The sequence below is a fragment of the Daucus carota genome, chromosome 4 (assembly GCF_001625215.2).
Source record: "Daucus carota subsp. sativus chromosome 4, DH1 v3.0, whole genome shotgun sequence".
NCBI classification, from domain to species: domain Eukaryota; kingdom Viridiplantae; phylum Streptophyta; class Magnoliopsida; order Apiales; family Apiaceae; genus Daucus; species Daucus carota.
The window spans coordinates 37,482,246-37,496,681 of NC_030384.2; the positions used below are offsets into that span (position 1 = coordinate 37,482,246).

At 33.8% G+C, this 14,436-nt stretch overlaps 2 protein-coding genes across 2 annotated transcripts; one reads left to right on the forward strand and one right to left on the reverse strand.

The window, feature by feature from the left end:
* Positions 1–1,481: 1,481 nt before the first annotated feature.
* Positions 1,482–5,816, forward strand: LOC108215644 (protein PHLOEM UNLOADING MODULATOR). The gene is made up of 4 exons (XM_017388173.2): positions 1,482–1,883; positions 3,728–4,122; positions 4,431–4,621; positions 5,165–5,816. The coding sequence occupies exons 1-4, from the start codon at positions 1,576–1,578 to the stop codon at positions 5,555–5,557; spliced, it is 1,287 nt and encodes a 428-aa protein (XP_017243662.1). The 5' UTR covers positions 1,482–1,575; the 3' UTR covers positions 5,558–5,816.
* Positions 5,817–8,246: 2,430 nt separating this feature from the next.
* On the reverse strand, positions 8,247–10,908 carry LOC108218547 (trihelix transcription factor DF1). The gene is made up of 2 exons (XM_017391531.2): positions 10,421–10,908; positions 8,247–9,931 (listed from the first exon to the last, which is right to left on the reverse strand). Exons 1-2 carry the CDS (start codon positions 10,666–10,668, stop codon positions 8,518–8,520), a joined length of 1,662 nt encoding a protein of 553 aa, XP_017247020.1. The 5' UTR covers positions 10,669–10,908; the 3' UTR covers positions 8,247–8,517.
* Between the last annotated feature and the right edge of the window lie 3,528 nt (positions 10,909–14,436).

Genomic DNA, 14,436 nt, shown 5'->3' on the forward strand with positions numbered 1-14,436 from the left:
TTTTTTGCCTTCATCATAGGTGTAACGGTTTAATAATGTAAAATTACTTATTAAAATATTTGTGTTCATGAATTTCAATTGGATTTAATATATTTGAGATTTTTTTTAATTTTTTATTGCTTTGTAAATTCATCTGTAGAATAGTGACACTTAAATGGCCATAAATCAAGAAAAGATATGCTTTATTAAAGGTTTTGTCCAAGGACGTATTAGGGATTCTTAAGATTTTTCAATACGAAGTCATGTTCAATTTGGATTTAAAAAATTGTATTAGAATCTTAAGATAACTATCCCAACTGAAATATAAAATTGTCTTAAGATATTATAAGATTTTAAATTATATTTAGAAATTTGTTAGTATCAGTTGTAATTATATTATCAAGGAAAATATGATGATATTTAAAGATAGATGGATTTTTAAAGTAACGGATTTTGTGATATTGTTTAGTGTTTGTTTTGGCAACTTCTGGCTTTTTTCGATAAGAAATCGATTTTTACTTTTCTTCATCCAAAAACCAGAAACATTTGTCAGAAACCCCGAGACTGCTAACTTTTGTTTAAGGAACTCAACTTCTTTCCCAATCAATTTAATCACTTATATTATTTACTTTTCACTTTTATTCAATTTCTCTATTTTACGTAATAAACATTTTTTAGATTTACCCAAATGACAATGTTATTAGAAATTTTTTCGTAATTTACGGAGATTTTGAATTATGGAGTTAAAGTCTAAAAATTCTATACAAATTTTGTAATATTTTATCGTGAACCCTATGAAATCAAAATCATATATTCAATCTGACTAACAATTCACAGCTTTTAATAATATATGAGATCTAAATTATTCAACTCTCTCGTAATTAAAGATTTTAATGGGTTCAAAAAACATCTATAGATCCCTTTTTTTTCTTTTTGAGTAGAATTCATAGATTCTCATTCATTGCAATTGAGTCTGGTCATCGACGAATTGCGGAATCTAACCGATGGATTTTTTCGCAAATTGAATAATCGAATCCAACAAAATTACTTGACACCAAATTGAATATCCCCAGGCTCATATCATCAAAATCAATTTTGACGGCTAAATTTGGTTGTTAAATTTTGGTGTTGGAGTAAGAAACCAGTGAATAATTAGAATAATATAAAGCATAATTTTGATAACATAATTGAAAACTTTGCATATAGGAAAATAATTTGAAAAATAAATCATAATTTTCAATTTTCTTTTAGTATTTTTTTTTTTTGAAATAAAATAGAATGGAGTAACATATTTAACCAGAAACTTACTGAAACTGCATGTAAGATCATGTTATATAAATAGAATAAACAAATGCAAAAGCAGATTTCGAGAATGGAAAATTTTAAATTCCAACGTGACCAGAGAATTCGAGAAGTAATTTCCAAAATTGGAGTACACAATCATTTTCTATATTCCATTCGGTAAATAACAATCCAGAAATAAAGACAGTTAAACAATAAACAAAAGCCAGTTGAATGTTAGTTACACTCACTTTCACTTCCCCATTCTACTTCCCTTTCTTCTCTCTCGGGCCTCATTGACTCCCACGCGCCTCCATGAGGCCGTCTTACCCACGCGCCTTCTGGCCGGCGGGAGGCGGGCTGGGAATAGCCGCAATGACTTACATCGGCGTTGACTACATCCGTCACATATCACCGGCATGGCACGCGCGGCTGCAGCCGGTGCTGTGGGCCCTACTCGCTTTAATCGCAATCATAAGAATACCGTATTATAAGCACTGGTCGGTGGAGATGAGGTCGGCGGTGGTGTTCATAGCTTCAATGATATTCATGGTCGGATCACTTCTCGTTGAGATGATCACTGTTCGCTCTGTCACTGCTGTTCTTGGTCTCGATTGGCATAGGTACTCGATCCGGAGAACAGTTTTTAGCGTGAGAACATCGAAAATAATTGTTATGTTATTATATTATTTTGTTTAAGTTGATGGTCGATTGAAATTATTTATGTGGTGATCTATAATGTTTAGATACTATTATGATATGGTATTAAGTTAGGATATATATATATGTCTGATTTTGTCATAATTATTTGTTAATTGTTATCAGTTCAATATAGAAAACCTACTTACCTGTTTGCAATTTGATGTTAGAGATGGAAATTTAGTTGTTGTTCGTAACTGTATTGCTGTTATTTTTGTTGATGTAATGCAGACATTTTTCTGACTTCTCAAATTAGTTTGCCTAGTAAATTGTGGAGGGACATTTATCAGATACGCAATGTTTTCCCATCAAACTGCATATATGAGTCCAGTGATCATTAGATAATAATGTTCAGTCACTACTGCCACCCATTAGCTCATAGTTATTCTTAGATATCCTTTTAGGTGGGTTTGTGTGAAAGCTCCTGATGAATGATGATGACACAAATCGGAATTCCCTAATGCTTATAGTAGTAAAGATGGTCAAAGTTATAGGTAGTTGGCTATGGTGTAGCTACACATATCACATATGTTTAACTGAGTGAGAGATCTGCTAAGTGCTAAGCAAGCATTATTTGCAAGTAAAACATATTCACTACTATGAACCATTTATAGCTTTATATATAGGTCTTGAAGTATGCATTGCTTACTGTTATGTGCAAAAATGTGCTTATGGTCCTGGGCCAGATCTTTGTCAAATGGGCCCCTCGAGAAATGAAGGACACGCCCTCTGATGTAGAAGGGAGGGACTCGTCTGGGTCCTAGGCCACCACGTTGGCTATGGGCTCATCTACAAGAATCCTACTTCTATTCGACTTAGGTTTCTTGCCAAGAACTATGTACGGCTTGATCCCTATAAATACAGGGTAGTAGGCACATTAAAGAGATTGAAAGTTGAGAGCAAGGTAGCAACCCACAATCCTTTGATCTCAGCCACCTATGAACACACAACCACCACGCTCCGGCGGATTTCCCATTAAAACAACCACCGTGATAGATCTTTATTCCGGCGACGAACCTCATCTTTGTTGATTACCAAATTTCTCCATCAACGCTTACCACACTTACCCACTCACCTTCTTGACAGAGGATTCATCAACTTTGATGTGATAGAAGTATGATGTACTTTGAATTGAAGCAAAAGCTGAGAGACTATTAAGACTAGGATCAGAGGGGAACACGTGTCATTCTATTTTAAAAAGCTTACTCGGAACGTTTAATACAGACCTTAGAACTTAAATCACACCGACTAGGATGAGAAAATAGATAAAGGCCTACATACTTATATTGACTGATGTGAACAATGTTATCTCCAGAACAAAATGAATAATACCTAATGTGTCAAGGGACTCTTGAAGAAATCCAGAGTTCTGAACTGACTTGCACTGATTTCAGATAGTTCGAGGTTTTGTTCTACTTCTACCTCTAGCTTCTATTTTTTAGCACAAAATTACATGATCCAAGGGCTAATTGTACCCAACAATGATGCCAAAATTGCATAACTTTAGCCAGCAGAAATATTGTTTATAATGTACTCTGTGAAAGATAATTGGGTGTGACATGCACCCACATCTGTGAATGAAGCTTGCTGTGAGACCATGGTTTACTTATTATTCCTCATCCAACAAATACTACAAAATACAAATGTTCACAAATTTGAAAAGGAGATAAATTGGTGTATCCGGTTTGGTGTTAGTACATGAAATTTTTATGCATACTTTACATATAAGGACACTTGATATCTGATTAAAAAATTATGTGTCTGGCAGAAATACACCACCTCTTCCAGATACTGGCCAGTGGTTGTTGCTTGCATTGAATGAGAAACTCCCTGCAACAATTGTTCAGATATTGCGGGCTCGTATTATTGGATTGCACCATTACCTGATGCTCTTTGTGATGCTTGCTTTCTCGGTGCTATTTGGATCGATAAAAGCTCCTGGACTTGGTATTGGTGCAAGGTACATGTTCACCATGGGTATTGGGCGCCTTCTTCGAACCATCAGTTTTGGGTTTACAATTCTACCTTCACCTCGTCCCTGGTGTGCCGCATCTCGTTTCCATGTCCCTGCACATGCTAACCGGTGGGCCCAAAAATATTATGTTCCTTATGCTTCTGATGTTGATGCAATGCGAAAGCTAATTAGTCGGGATATTGCATATGGTATGCCCTCTCTTTAAGTCCCTAATATATTTATTTGTCATGCAACTCCACAGTATCTTTTTTAACATATCTAATTACATGGAAGGGAGTGTGTATAATATGTTGGGTCATACAATACAAACAATTCATTGAAAAGTCAACTTTATTCAGCATCCAATTCCTTGTAAAACTATACTACTATTAAGTTGTGTCGAAATTTTGGTTCTTACAAGTTACCGCATTATTTATCACTGGTTAAAAAATATATAGTTATCTGCATTCTAATATGGAAGAGAAAGCCCTAAAGTTTTACTTCCATTCTGTTCAAGTGAATCCTGGGGAATATAAGGAAGAGTACCGTCCAGACTGGGGCTTCATGAGCTTTCTATCAGATTTCCTGCGACCTTACCCGTATGAAGGAGCATGGTATAACTTGCTCAAGAAAGGTGGAGGAGGTTGCAACGATCTCCTTTATAGTGGCCACATGCTTGTTGCAGTTCTCACAGCTATGGCATGGACGGTATGTACAAACTGAGTAAACTCTTCTTCCATGATCAGAATTCAACTGAACTATTGAAGTCTCTAAAAGCATTATCCGAACTGCAAAGTTTACGGTATGGACTGTAAAGAATGTTGATGAAGACAACATACTAATTATCCAGTCTTGAGTTCGTGCAAATTCTTTGATGCCTGTCAGGATACTAGAATTTTGTTTCAGATGATGATTTTGTTGCAAATGACATGTTTGGGATTATAAAAAAAAATGGATGTAAATATTATCGTCCTTTAAAAACTCAATTCATGTCATTTTAAATGAATTCCTTGTTTCCAAAACTCTGCATTGTAATTAATATTGAACCAAAAGTTGAAAGTACAGCAGAGTCAAAGGTTGGGCAACTTATTGCCAAAAAGATTTTAATGTTAAGACCATCATTTTCTTCTGTGTTATTATCCTATAGATATTCATATAGCATTCAAGAACCAATGTTAGTGGAAAGCTGTTCAATTATTCTCAAATGCAGCAATTCTACGTGTTCATCTTCCCTGTTTGATTATTTTCCAGGAAGCGTACGGAGGCTATAGCTCGGCTTTTATATGGATGCTTGTACTACACAGTGCCCAGAGAGAAGTGAGGGAACACCACCATTACAGTGTGGATTGTATTGTAGCTATGTACGTTGGCATTCTCTTGTGGAGGATGACTAGTTTTCTATGGTCAATCAAGGATGCATCAAGAGGTAGAAGGTTAGAGAAACTTGAGATGATTCAGGGTAGATTGACTCAAGCTGCAAAAGATGGTGATGTAGATGAAGTGAGGGCTCTCCTTGAAGGGGTTGAAACGAGCAGCGAAGAGAACCATAACAAGGGCAGAGCAATGCAGTTGTTTGCTGTTGGTACCATATTTACTTCCCTTACCATTGTGCTTCTGGCCTTCACATTGTTGAGTGATGGATGATTCGTATCCTTCAGTTCTTCCAATGTACTGTTGTCTGTCAATTGCTGAGTTCTGCAAGTCTTCAACTGAATTGTTGTGGGTTGGTATCTTGTTCTTGCAGTTTTTTCACCTTCTGTTTCTTCTTGCTGCAAAGTTTCCTTTAAATTTGTTGTTGTCAGTTTTTAACTACTAGCTTACTGTACCCGATTGAAAGAACTTATATGTTGTACTTTTACAGTTGAGTTATACGAGCTAGTATGACATAGGTTTATACAAATTATCTTCTTGTGTTTGCGGATAGTTCAAATGATGTGAAATATCGAGGGAGATTACAGATATAGGTATTACATGAATTATCAATGCACAAAATTAGTAAGAAATTGTTGGTCCTTGCATTTCAGTATCGTGGTACGAAGAGCGTATGTTAATTAGGTGTACTAATGGTTGAAGCACAAGTCTAGAAAATCTGGCCTTGCTAAATGCTTTTTGTTTCATTGATGTAGTCCTGCATAGAGTCTGCAAACTTCTGCAGAGTGCGTTTATGACAAGTAGTTGAGAAATCTGTTTGCTAGTGAAAAAGTACAGTACTGATCCGATCCCAATTACTCTACAGTAGTGATCTGATCCCAGTAGATCTAACATCAAGTTTAATCAATTACTAACGATTTCTTAGTTTCTTGGAAAATGTGTATTACTTGTACTCACATAGGAGTATTTCTGTTTTGAGTTTGGCTGAAATGCTAAGATTGAAGCTAGTCCTCAGTTTTTCCCGGGCAAAAACTGAACCCTGAAATTGAAAAATGCTGCATTGACTATTGAGATTGAGATTCTGTACTATTGAAAAATGCCATTGAACTATGACCTCTGCATAAAATTTATCAGCATTTTGAACGGAAGCAGATGCAGTGAAGATTAATTGGTATACTGAAGCAGAATCATGGCAACCTCCTTTTGTGTACTCCCTCTGTTTGAGCCAATTCTTTATGTTTGGTTTGGAAACAGAAGTTAAGAAATATATATAAAGTGGGTGAAGTGGTGGTATTCATTTATTTTTAATGTTTAATGTATAAAAGGGAGATAGTAGAATAAAGTAGTGTGAAAAGGATAAAAACGGGAATTTTGATAATTTTTGAAATGTAAAAATTAGAAGGAAACCGTAAAGAAATGGTTGGGACAGTGAGATTATAAGACTTTGGTTTGGGACAAAGGGAGTATCAGACTATAGCAGGCCGCAGGGCAACGTATCTATAAGGATCTGATCCTCGTCCAATAGTCAAGAGTTACAGCCATTAACTATTTAATGGTACTGGTTAAAAGATTTTTTGTTTTGCCTATAATCTCTGTTTTTTTAAAGTTACCTACTTAAAAAATGTCAACTCTGTTTTTTAAACGATACTCCCTCCATCACATAATACTTTTTTCATCTGTCCTTTTCACGTTTGCCAACGCATACTTTTGATCGTTAATATCTTTAATTTTGTATTAGTAGTAGATATACAACTTCACTGTATTAAAGTACTCATGAATACGGATTCAACAAGATCACTCATTAACATATTTAATTTTATAAATTGGACGTAAATTAATAATTTGTCTCAAGTTGTGAATAGTACCGAATATGAAAAGAAAAGTAAAAAGGAACGGAAGGAGTAACATACTATAGCCTAAAAAGTTAGCTGACAGATGAAAAAATCTCGTTTGTAGAGGCCAAATTTTCATTCAACCAAGAGTGGGTTGAGTTACTTGATGAGTTAAATATAAGTTGTACGAAATATTAAAACAGAAGTACTGGATTTGAACCCGAAATCAATATGCAAAATGTTAAAACAGAAATATTGAGATTTGAATCAGTAATCAATATGCAAAATGTTAAAACATAAATAAATGAGTTCGTTATAAAAGAATGAAACCCATAAACGAAACTCATAATCTAAATCCGAATCAAAAAATCTTTTATGTAGATAACTAACTTATCATTTAATTACGTTAATATAATATATTTACCAACCTACTAACTAATTATATTAGTGTAATATTAGTTAATTACATTAGTGTGCGTGTAAGTACAATATAGATATGTATTTGAATTAGAAAGAAAGTTTTTTATAAATTATTTGTTTTAATGATACATTATACGTGCGAAAATATAATCCAAAACTAGAAAATGTATTTTAAGTGAGCTTATTTGAATGTACACTTATTTAATAAATAATTGACTCAATTTTGATAAAAAAAAATAAGTTGGTGAAGTTAAATAAAGAGTAGTGCTACGAATCCCAGATTGTTTTTCTTTTTTTCCAAATGACATGATAGAGATTACTAATTTTAATTGGGTGGTTGTGCATACACAGGAGGAAGTCAACTAGATTTAGAAAAAAAATGTGAATTTTTTGAGATACTTAGCATTTTTCTTAAATAAATTATTTATTATAATAATCTTAACTACAATAAATACGACATACGAAACATCCAAATAAAAAACTGGTTCATGCAAAATGAAATAAATAAATATGACACGCGAGACATCCAAATAAAAAATCGATTCAGATAAAATAGGACGGAGAGAAAAACGTTGATTTTGCTTGTTAAAATAACGAAGGTCCTTCTCGTGCCGTCTAAATCAAAAATAAGATGTCCTCCGAAAGAGAAAACACTAGCCACGTATACCGTATACGCATATGCATACGATGACAACAGCGAACAGAACACATGCACGGAACTTAACTTATCATTTCATCGATCAAGAATGACAACACAGTTAACCATGTCTGACATTTTACAGCCCCATTACTAAAGATAAAGAAACAACAAACGGCTATCCCTTTTATTCATCAAACTTTTGAACCTCTTTATCTCTCTCTCTCTCTCTCTTAAGTCTTATCCCCACATTATTTAATTTAGGCAAACAAAAAATAAAAAATGTGAATTTAAAAAGGCAAAAATAAAAGAAGAAAAAAGTAACCATAATTTTTTTTTTCTTTTCAAAATCCCTGTGAAGATGCTGGCTGCTTGTTTGGCACAATCTCGTACCCTGCTCCGGTATCATCATCATCCTCGCCGTCTTCTTCGTCACCTTCGTTGAAGTTATCGTTGTTCTCGCTTTCGGGGTCCTCCATTTCTGTGTCCTGTTGCTGCTGGCGGTGCTGCTGGAGAGGCCATTGTTGTTCAGGCTGCACTATATTGGGAAGCATAGGAGTGCTGGCTGACCCATGTGATAGTTTAGATTTTTCTTTGTACAATGCATCTAGCTGGTGGAAATAAGGGCATGTTTTAGCATCTTCGGGTCTTTTCTTGTTGCTCTCTTTTACCTTCTTGTAGTACTTATTGATGTTCTCCCACTTCTCCTTGCACCTCTTTGCGTTACGATTGTATCCCATTCTCCGCATTCCAGCTGAAATGTCCTCCCATAATGGTCCCTTTGGACTTGTCTCATTGTACTTGTTGTCGAGGTCTTTTCTTAGAAGGATTAGTGCTTCAATTTCAGCTTTAGGCCACCTGGATGGAGCTGGGGGTTGAAGATTGTCAGTGCCACCGCGGCTACTTTGTGGCTGCGGTGGTGCTACTGCTGGAGTTGATGGTTGTGGTTGTGGTTGCGGTTGTGGAATCACGAGTTGTTGTGGGATTGGTGGTGGTGGTGGCGGTGGTTGTGATGGCTGAACTAGAGGTTGAATTTGTAACTGTAATTGCTGAAGCTGAGGTATAGTGATGGGGTTTGAGGAAGGATTTTTTTGTTGATCTGATATCTTCTGCAAGAATTCAAGGACAGCAGCGTCTTTAGCAGCAGCCATGGATCTTTCTTGGACTAATAACTCATGCTCTCTGTTGATTCTAGTCATTTCTTGCACTCTCCAAGCCTCTTCTCTGATCATTCTATCCCGTTCCCTTTTCTCCAATTCATCCAAAAACTTCTTCTCCAATTCCTCCTGCTTCTTGATCACTTCTCCCATCAAGCCCTCAAAAAAGTCCTTCCATTTACTCTTCCTCTTTCGCTTCCTCTCTCCACGTTGCTCGTCTGAAGAAGTAGACGAGGATGAAAATGTTGAATTGGAGAGACTAACCATGTTAAAGGATGGAACATCCCCAACTCGAATTGAAGGGATCGGATTTGTAGACATGTTGAGAGTGCTTGCTATGGGGCTTGGGGTCGATGAAACAGTACTAGTCGGAATAGTCTGTGTAGTCGTATTGAGTAACATTGATGAAGTGGCTACAATTCGAGCAGGTTGTGAGGAGGATTGAGTATCCAATGCTTGTAACTCATCAAAAAAGCGATAGGTTTTGCCATCCGGCTTTGTAGTCCGGCCATCTTTGGTTCTTTTATTGTACTTGTAAACATTCTCAAACTTCTCTCTACATTTCTTGGCACTTCTATTATATCCGAGCTCAGCTAGTTTCCTGGACATCACACATTTCTTGTGTTTTTAACCATTCATCATAAATCAAATTACCAATAAAACAATACCTCTAGTTTAACCCAAACATAAAATATAATCATAAAACATTTATACTTAACACCATATATATCAACACAACATATCACACAAACTTTATGCAACCGAAAGTCTAGATCAAGCACAAATTCAATACTTGGCATCGTGAAATGATACTAGTGAAATAATATGTCTTTGTAAATTCAATAGCTTCCTATCTAGCTAAAATTTGTTGCGTGAATTGGGAAAGAATGCTAGAGAAAACTTAACAAAAGAAAATTGCCCAAAACTGCAATTTCGAATTCAGCAAAAGTGCTGAATTTGGTAGGTACAACCAAAAATACATCCTCTTTACACCCTTAAAAAACTTCAGCTTTTCAAATTAAAACGCCACAGATCTCAAATTCAGGAAAATAAAAAAACAAACACCACCATGTAAAAATAATAAACATACCCGGAAACTTGTTGCCATAATGGTCCTTTAAGACTCGAATCTCTGAACTCCGCATCCATTTCAGATCGTATCTTCAACAGCGCTATAGTCTCTTGTTTCGGCCACCTGTTTCCGCCACTGCTGCCGGAAGTCCTCTCACTCTCTTCACCGCCACCTCCGCCGCCTTCTTCCTCCACTTCCATCGCTGGTGCACCGCCAATTCCCGCAAATCCCGGCGGAGGTGGAGGTGGTGAAGCTCCGTGCAGCATCTTGAAGATGTAACTTAAAGCAAAAAAGTAAGTAATAAAATATATATAGATTTAAAAACGGTACTTATAAGTGATTACTTTAGCTAGCAAGTGTGTAGGTGTACTATATGTGGGTGTGTGTATGTAGAGTACAGTATTAATCAAGCAGAAATGATGGTGAATTGTGTGTGTTTTTATGAAGAGATGGTGTGTGAGAGTGTGGGGGAGAATTTAATATTATTATAATTCGGTGGGATCTGCCTGTCAAATCTCACAAGTTACAAACTCATAAATATATGGACAGATATTATCTTTTTCTTTTTTATTTTTCTTTACTCATTTTATTAGTTGTTATCTTTGAGTACGATTATTGTTAACTCTTTTTTTCTTTCTTCCTTTTTTTTTACTCAATTGTTAAGAGATTGGAAAAGTAAGTATCCGCCCAAAAAAGCCACCTCATCGACTTTTGTTCTTTTTCAGAAAATAAATTTAGATATCTATCGGATTATCTATTCATCTACAGGACGCAACTTCTAATTTTTTTTGAATATCTAGATCCTACGAGAGAGATTATTGAGAGATGAGTGTTAATAAAAAAAATATATATATACTTGCCTCGGGTAGTTGGGATTCTCTAAGGTCAAATATCTTGTGGCTAGCATTAATGTTTGTTTTTATTTAAAATCGAATTTTGAAACACAAAATAGAACCATCTGTTAAGTAATAATATTATTTATTTATAAATAGCTTTTGTTTATTAAATTAAAATTGAGTATTGATCCCACCGGGTGTTTTTTGGTAGGGTAATGCTAAGAAATATCAAAATGTTTCCACCATTATAAAAAAATAGTCATTTTCATTATCTACATGTATTTTAAGTCGTAAAACAAAATATTTTTATATATTAGTTTTCATGTTTTTGTTTTATAAATAAAATAAAAATTATTAAACTTTTAATAAAAATATTGAAAAATAATATTTAGAAATATATTTTGTTTTGGCACCTCAAGTTACATATTAAAAATCAAAGTGACTATTATTTTGGAATGAAGAGATTGTATCTCGAAATATGTACCAAAAGATACATGGCATGTATTAACTTTTGATGTTTCATGTGTATGCAGGGGTCCATTGTATTTATAAGGACAAAATTAATAAACAAATTGACAACTCATATTTTGAAAAAGTTTTGGAATTTTGTTTTGGGTGTTCCAGCGTTAGAACAAGTCCAACAGCGGTTACGAATGATAATCGAGTCAGATCGGGTCAGGTTTATTTTAAAATCCCGATCCAAACCAAAACTCGAAATATACCTGAAAATGAATACTTGACACGATCTAATGGACTTCGAATTTAATTCGGACATATTCGAAATTCGAAATTTGTTTTATTGGATATCTGAAATCCGAAACCTGAACCCAAAATCTGAAAATATTTATAATTATAAATTTACAAGCACTAGAAATCCCTGAACCCAAAATTCGAAAAATATTTATAATAATAAATTTACAAGCATCGGAAATCGAACACGTGATGCGCTGAGGAAGATGAATTTTAATGTTCCAACTTCAACCATCAAACCACGATATTAGGTTGGTTTATATATGCATAACTAATATTTTATTTATCAACTCAATTAACAATATTTATTAATAAAAAATATTTTATTCATCATATCATCCGTTTGAATTATACTATAATTTAATTATACTGAATTTTATCATTAGAAAATTTCTAAGTATGTGTGTGTGTAATATTATTTATAATATTATATATATAATATTATTATCCCGATTTGTTTGGGTTTCGGGTTAATATAGATTTCGGAAGGCATACCTAAATTCAAATCCAATTTCAAATTCAAAAAACTGTGTTTGATAAATTCAAAATTTTGAATTTGGAATCAGGTATTCATCGGATCGGATTATTTTAACTTCCCTAGATAATGTCATGAACCAAAGTTTAAGACATCTGGTGAAAAGAAAAGAGTGCTCCGGCAATATCTTAAAAGATGTCTTAAAACAACATACCAGTACCTTACTTTTAAGACACAATCATATTTATATTAAACCATTTTTATAAATAAAAATATTAATTTATTTCAATTTTAATATATGTCTCTGTTCTTATCATTTCTCTACCTTCAAATTATAATTCAAATATACTATATTTATTTACAATTATGGAATACATTATATTTAATACAACAAATTATAAAACATGTCGGTGAAGTTTATGTATTCTAAATCAATAGAATATTACTTTTTAATATATTTATACGATATTTTCTTTCTTAGTTTCAAAATTTGTGTAATTATATATACAGACATGGCTGGCCCTGGGCCTGTATTTTTCTACGATATCAAAATTTGACCGACATATATAATATTTATAATATGTTTAAGTGTCTTATAAAAAATAAAAAAATGGTAAATTTTATAAAGTTACTCATGCGATGCCATAAGATTTTTCGAATTTCGAGATTTTAATTATTTTAACATTTTCGAATAATATACTTGTCAAATTTGAGAAAATGATAAAACTGGCCTTTTTCCTCACAAATTATCCAGCTGAATTAATGTATATATGGAATAGTATTATGAAATGGTCTTAGAAACATATACGACGATGAAGATTGAAGTCGGGAGCTGCAGATGCCAACGATGGGGATGGAAGAAGTGCAGTGTTTCTTGACTGTCGATCTCAAACATCCAAAGTGATAAATACCGATTAAAAGCAAGCCGGCCCACGTAGGTCAGCTTTTGCTTTTTACCCACCCGTCTTCTCATGCAAATAAGCCCAAATCGGTTTCACGATTTTGTCACTTCATAATTGATTACATTTACACTCCAGTTGGGTTAAGTATGACGTGTTCGGATTTTATTTTATTTTTTGTTTGACGAATGACTTGTTCGGATTTTATATAAATGATATATTATTATTTCACTATTTAAAATAATTTAATTAAAAAAAGTATATAATACATTCAAAGGAATATTGGATTCTCACATAAACTGAGACGTGAGCTTTTACGGTACATTTTTTCCGATTGTGCATAATGTATTAGTTCATTCTTGGATAAATACAAATCTTTTCCGCCCTTCTATACTCAACGAAAGCAAATTGCTGGCCCAAAATATTGAAGGCCCATTTACCACAGGTCCGCGCATGTCAACAGCCCACTAAATTTGATAAGCCTGTAAATAATTTGAAAGCTTCTGAGAAGGAACAGACAAGAACTTTAAAGATAGATTTATTTATTTTTAATCCATTTTTTTATATAATGAAAAAGGAAGAAAAGGAGAAGTAGAGTTTAGAAGGTGGGCTCGGTCCTCCTGTGTGTCCCTTATATTTTCATAACTCTTGTTTGTTTAAGATAGATTATTTATCTTTAATAATTTGCCGTTTTTATAAAATGAGACATGAAAAAAAAGAAAGATAAGTTCAAGTTTATATATATAACAAGTTTATATATATAACAACGCTCACAAGTTTTAAAATCATTTGAACAATAGTAGACTCAGAAATAATGTCATCGTTAAAATTTAATTTATTTTTGATAGATAAGCAAAATAACATAGACCTTTTCGAAAAACAGAATCCATTTTTATTAAATTTTGTAAAAACTAATTGTGTTGTGTTCATATTATAAAGATATATATGACACACACTAGTTGGATTTACACTCGCTGAAAAACAAATCTATTCATTATTAATTATTGTTGCAAACTGAAAACAAAATGAACAATAAAATGATGAACGACACAGTGCGAAAACAATAAGAAACAA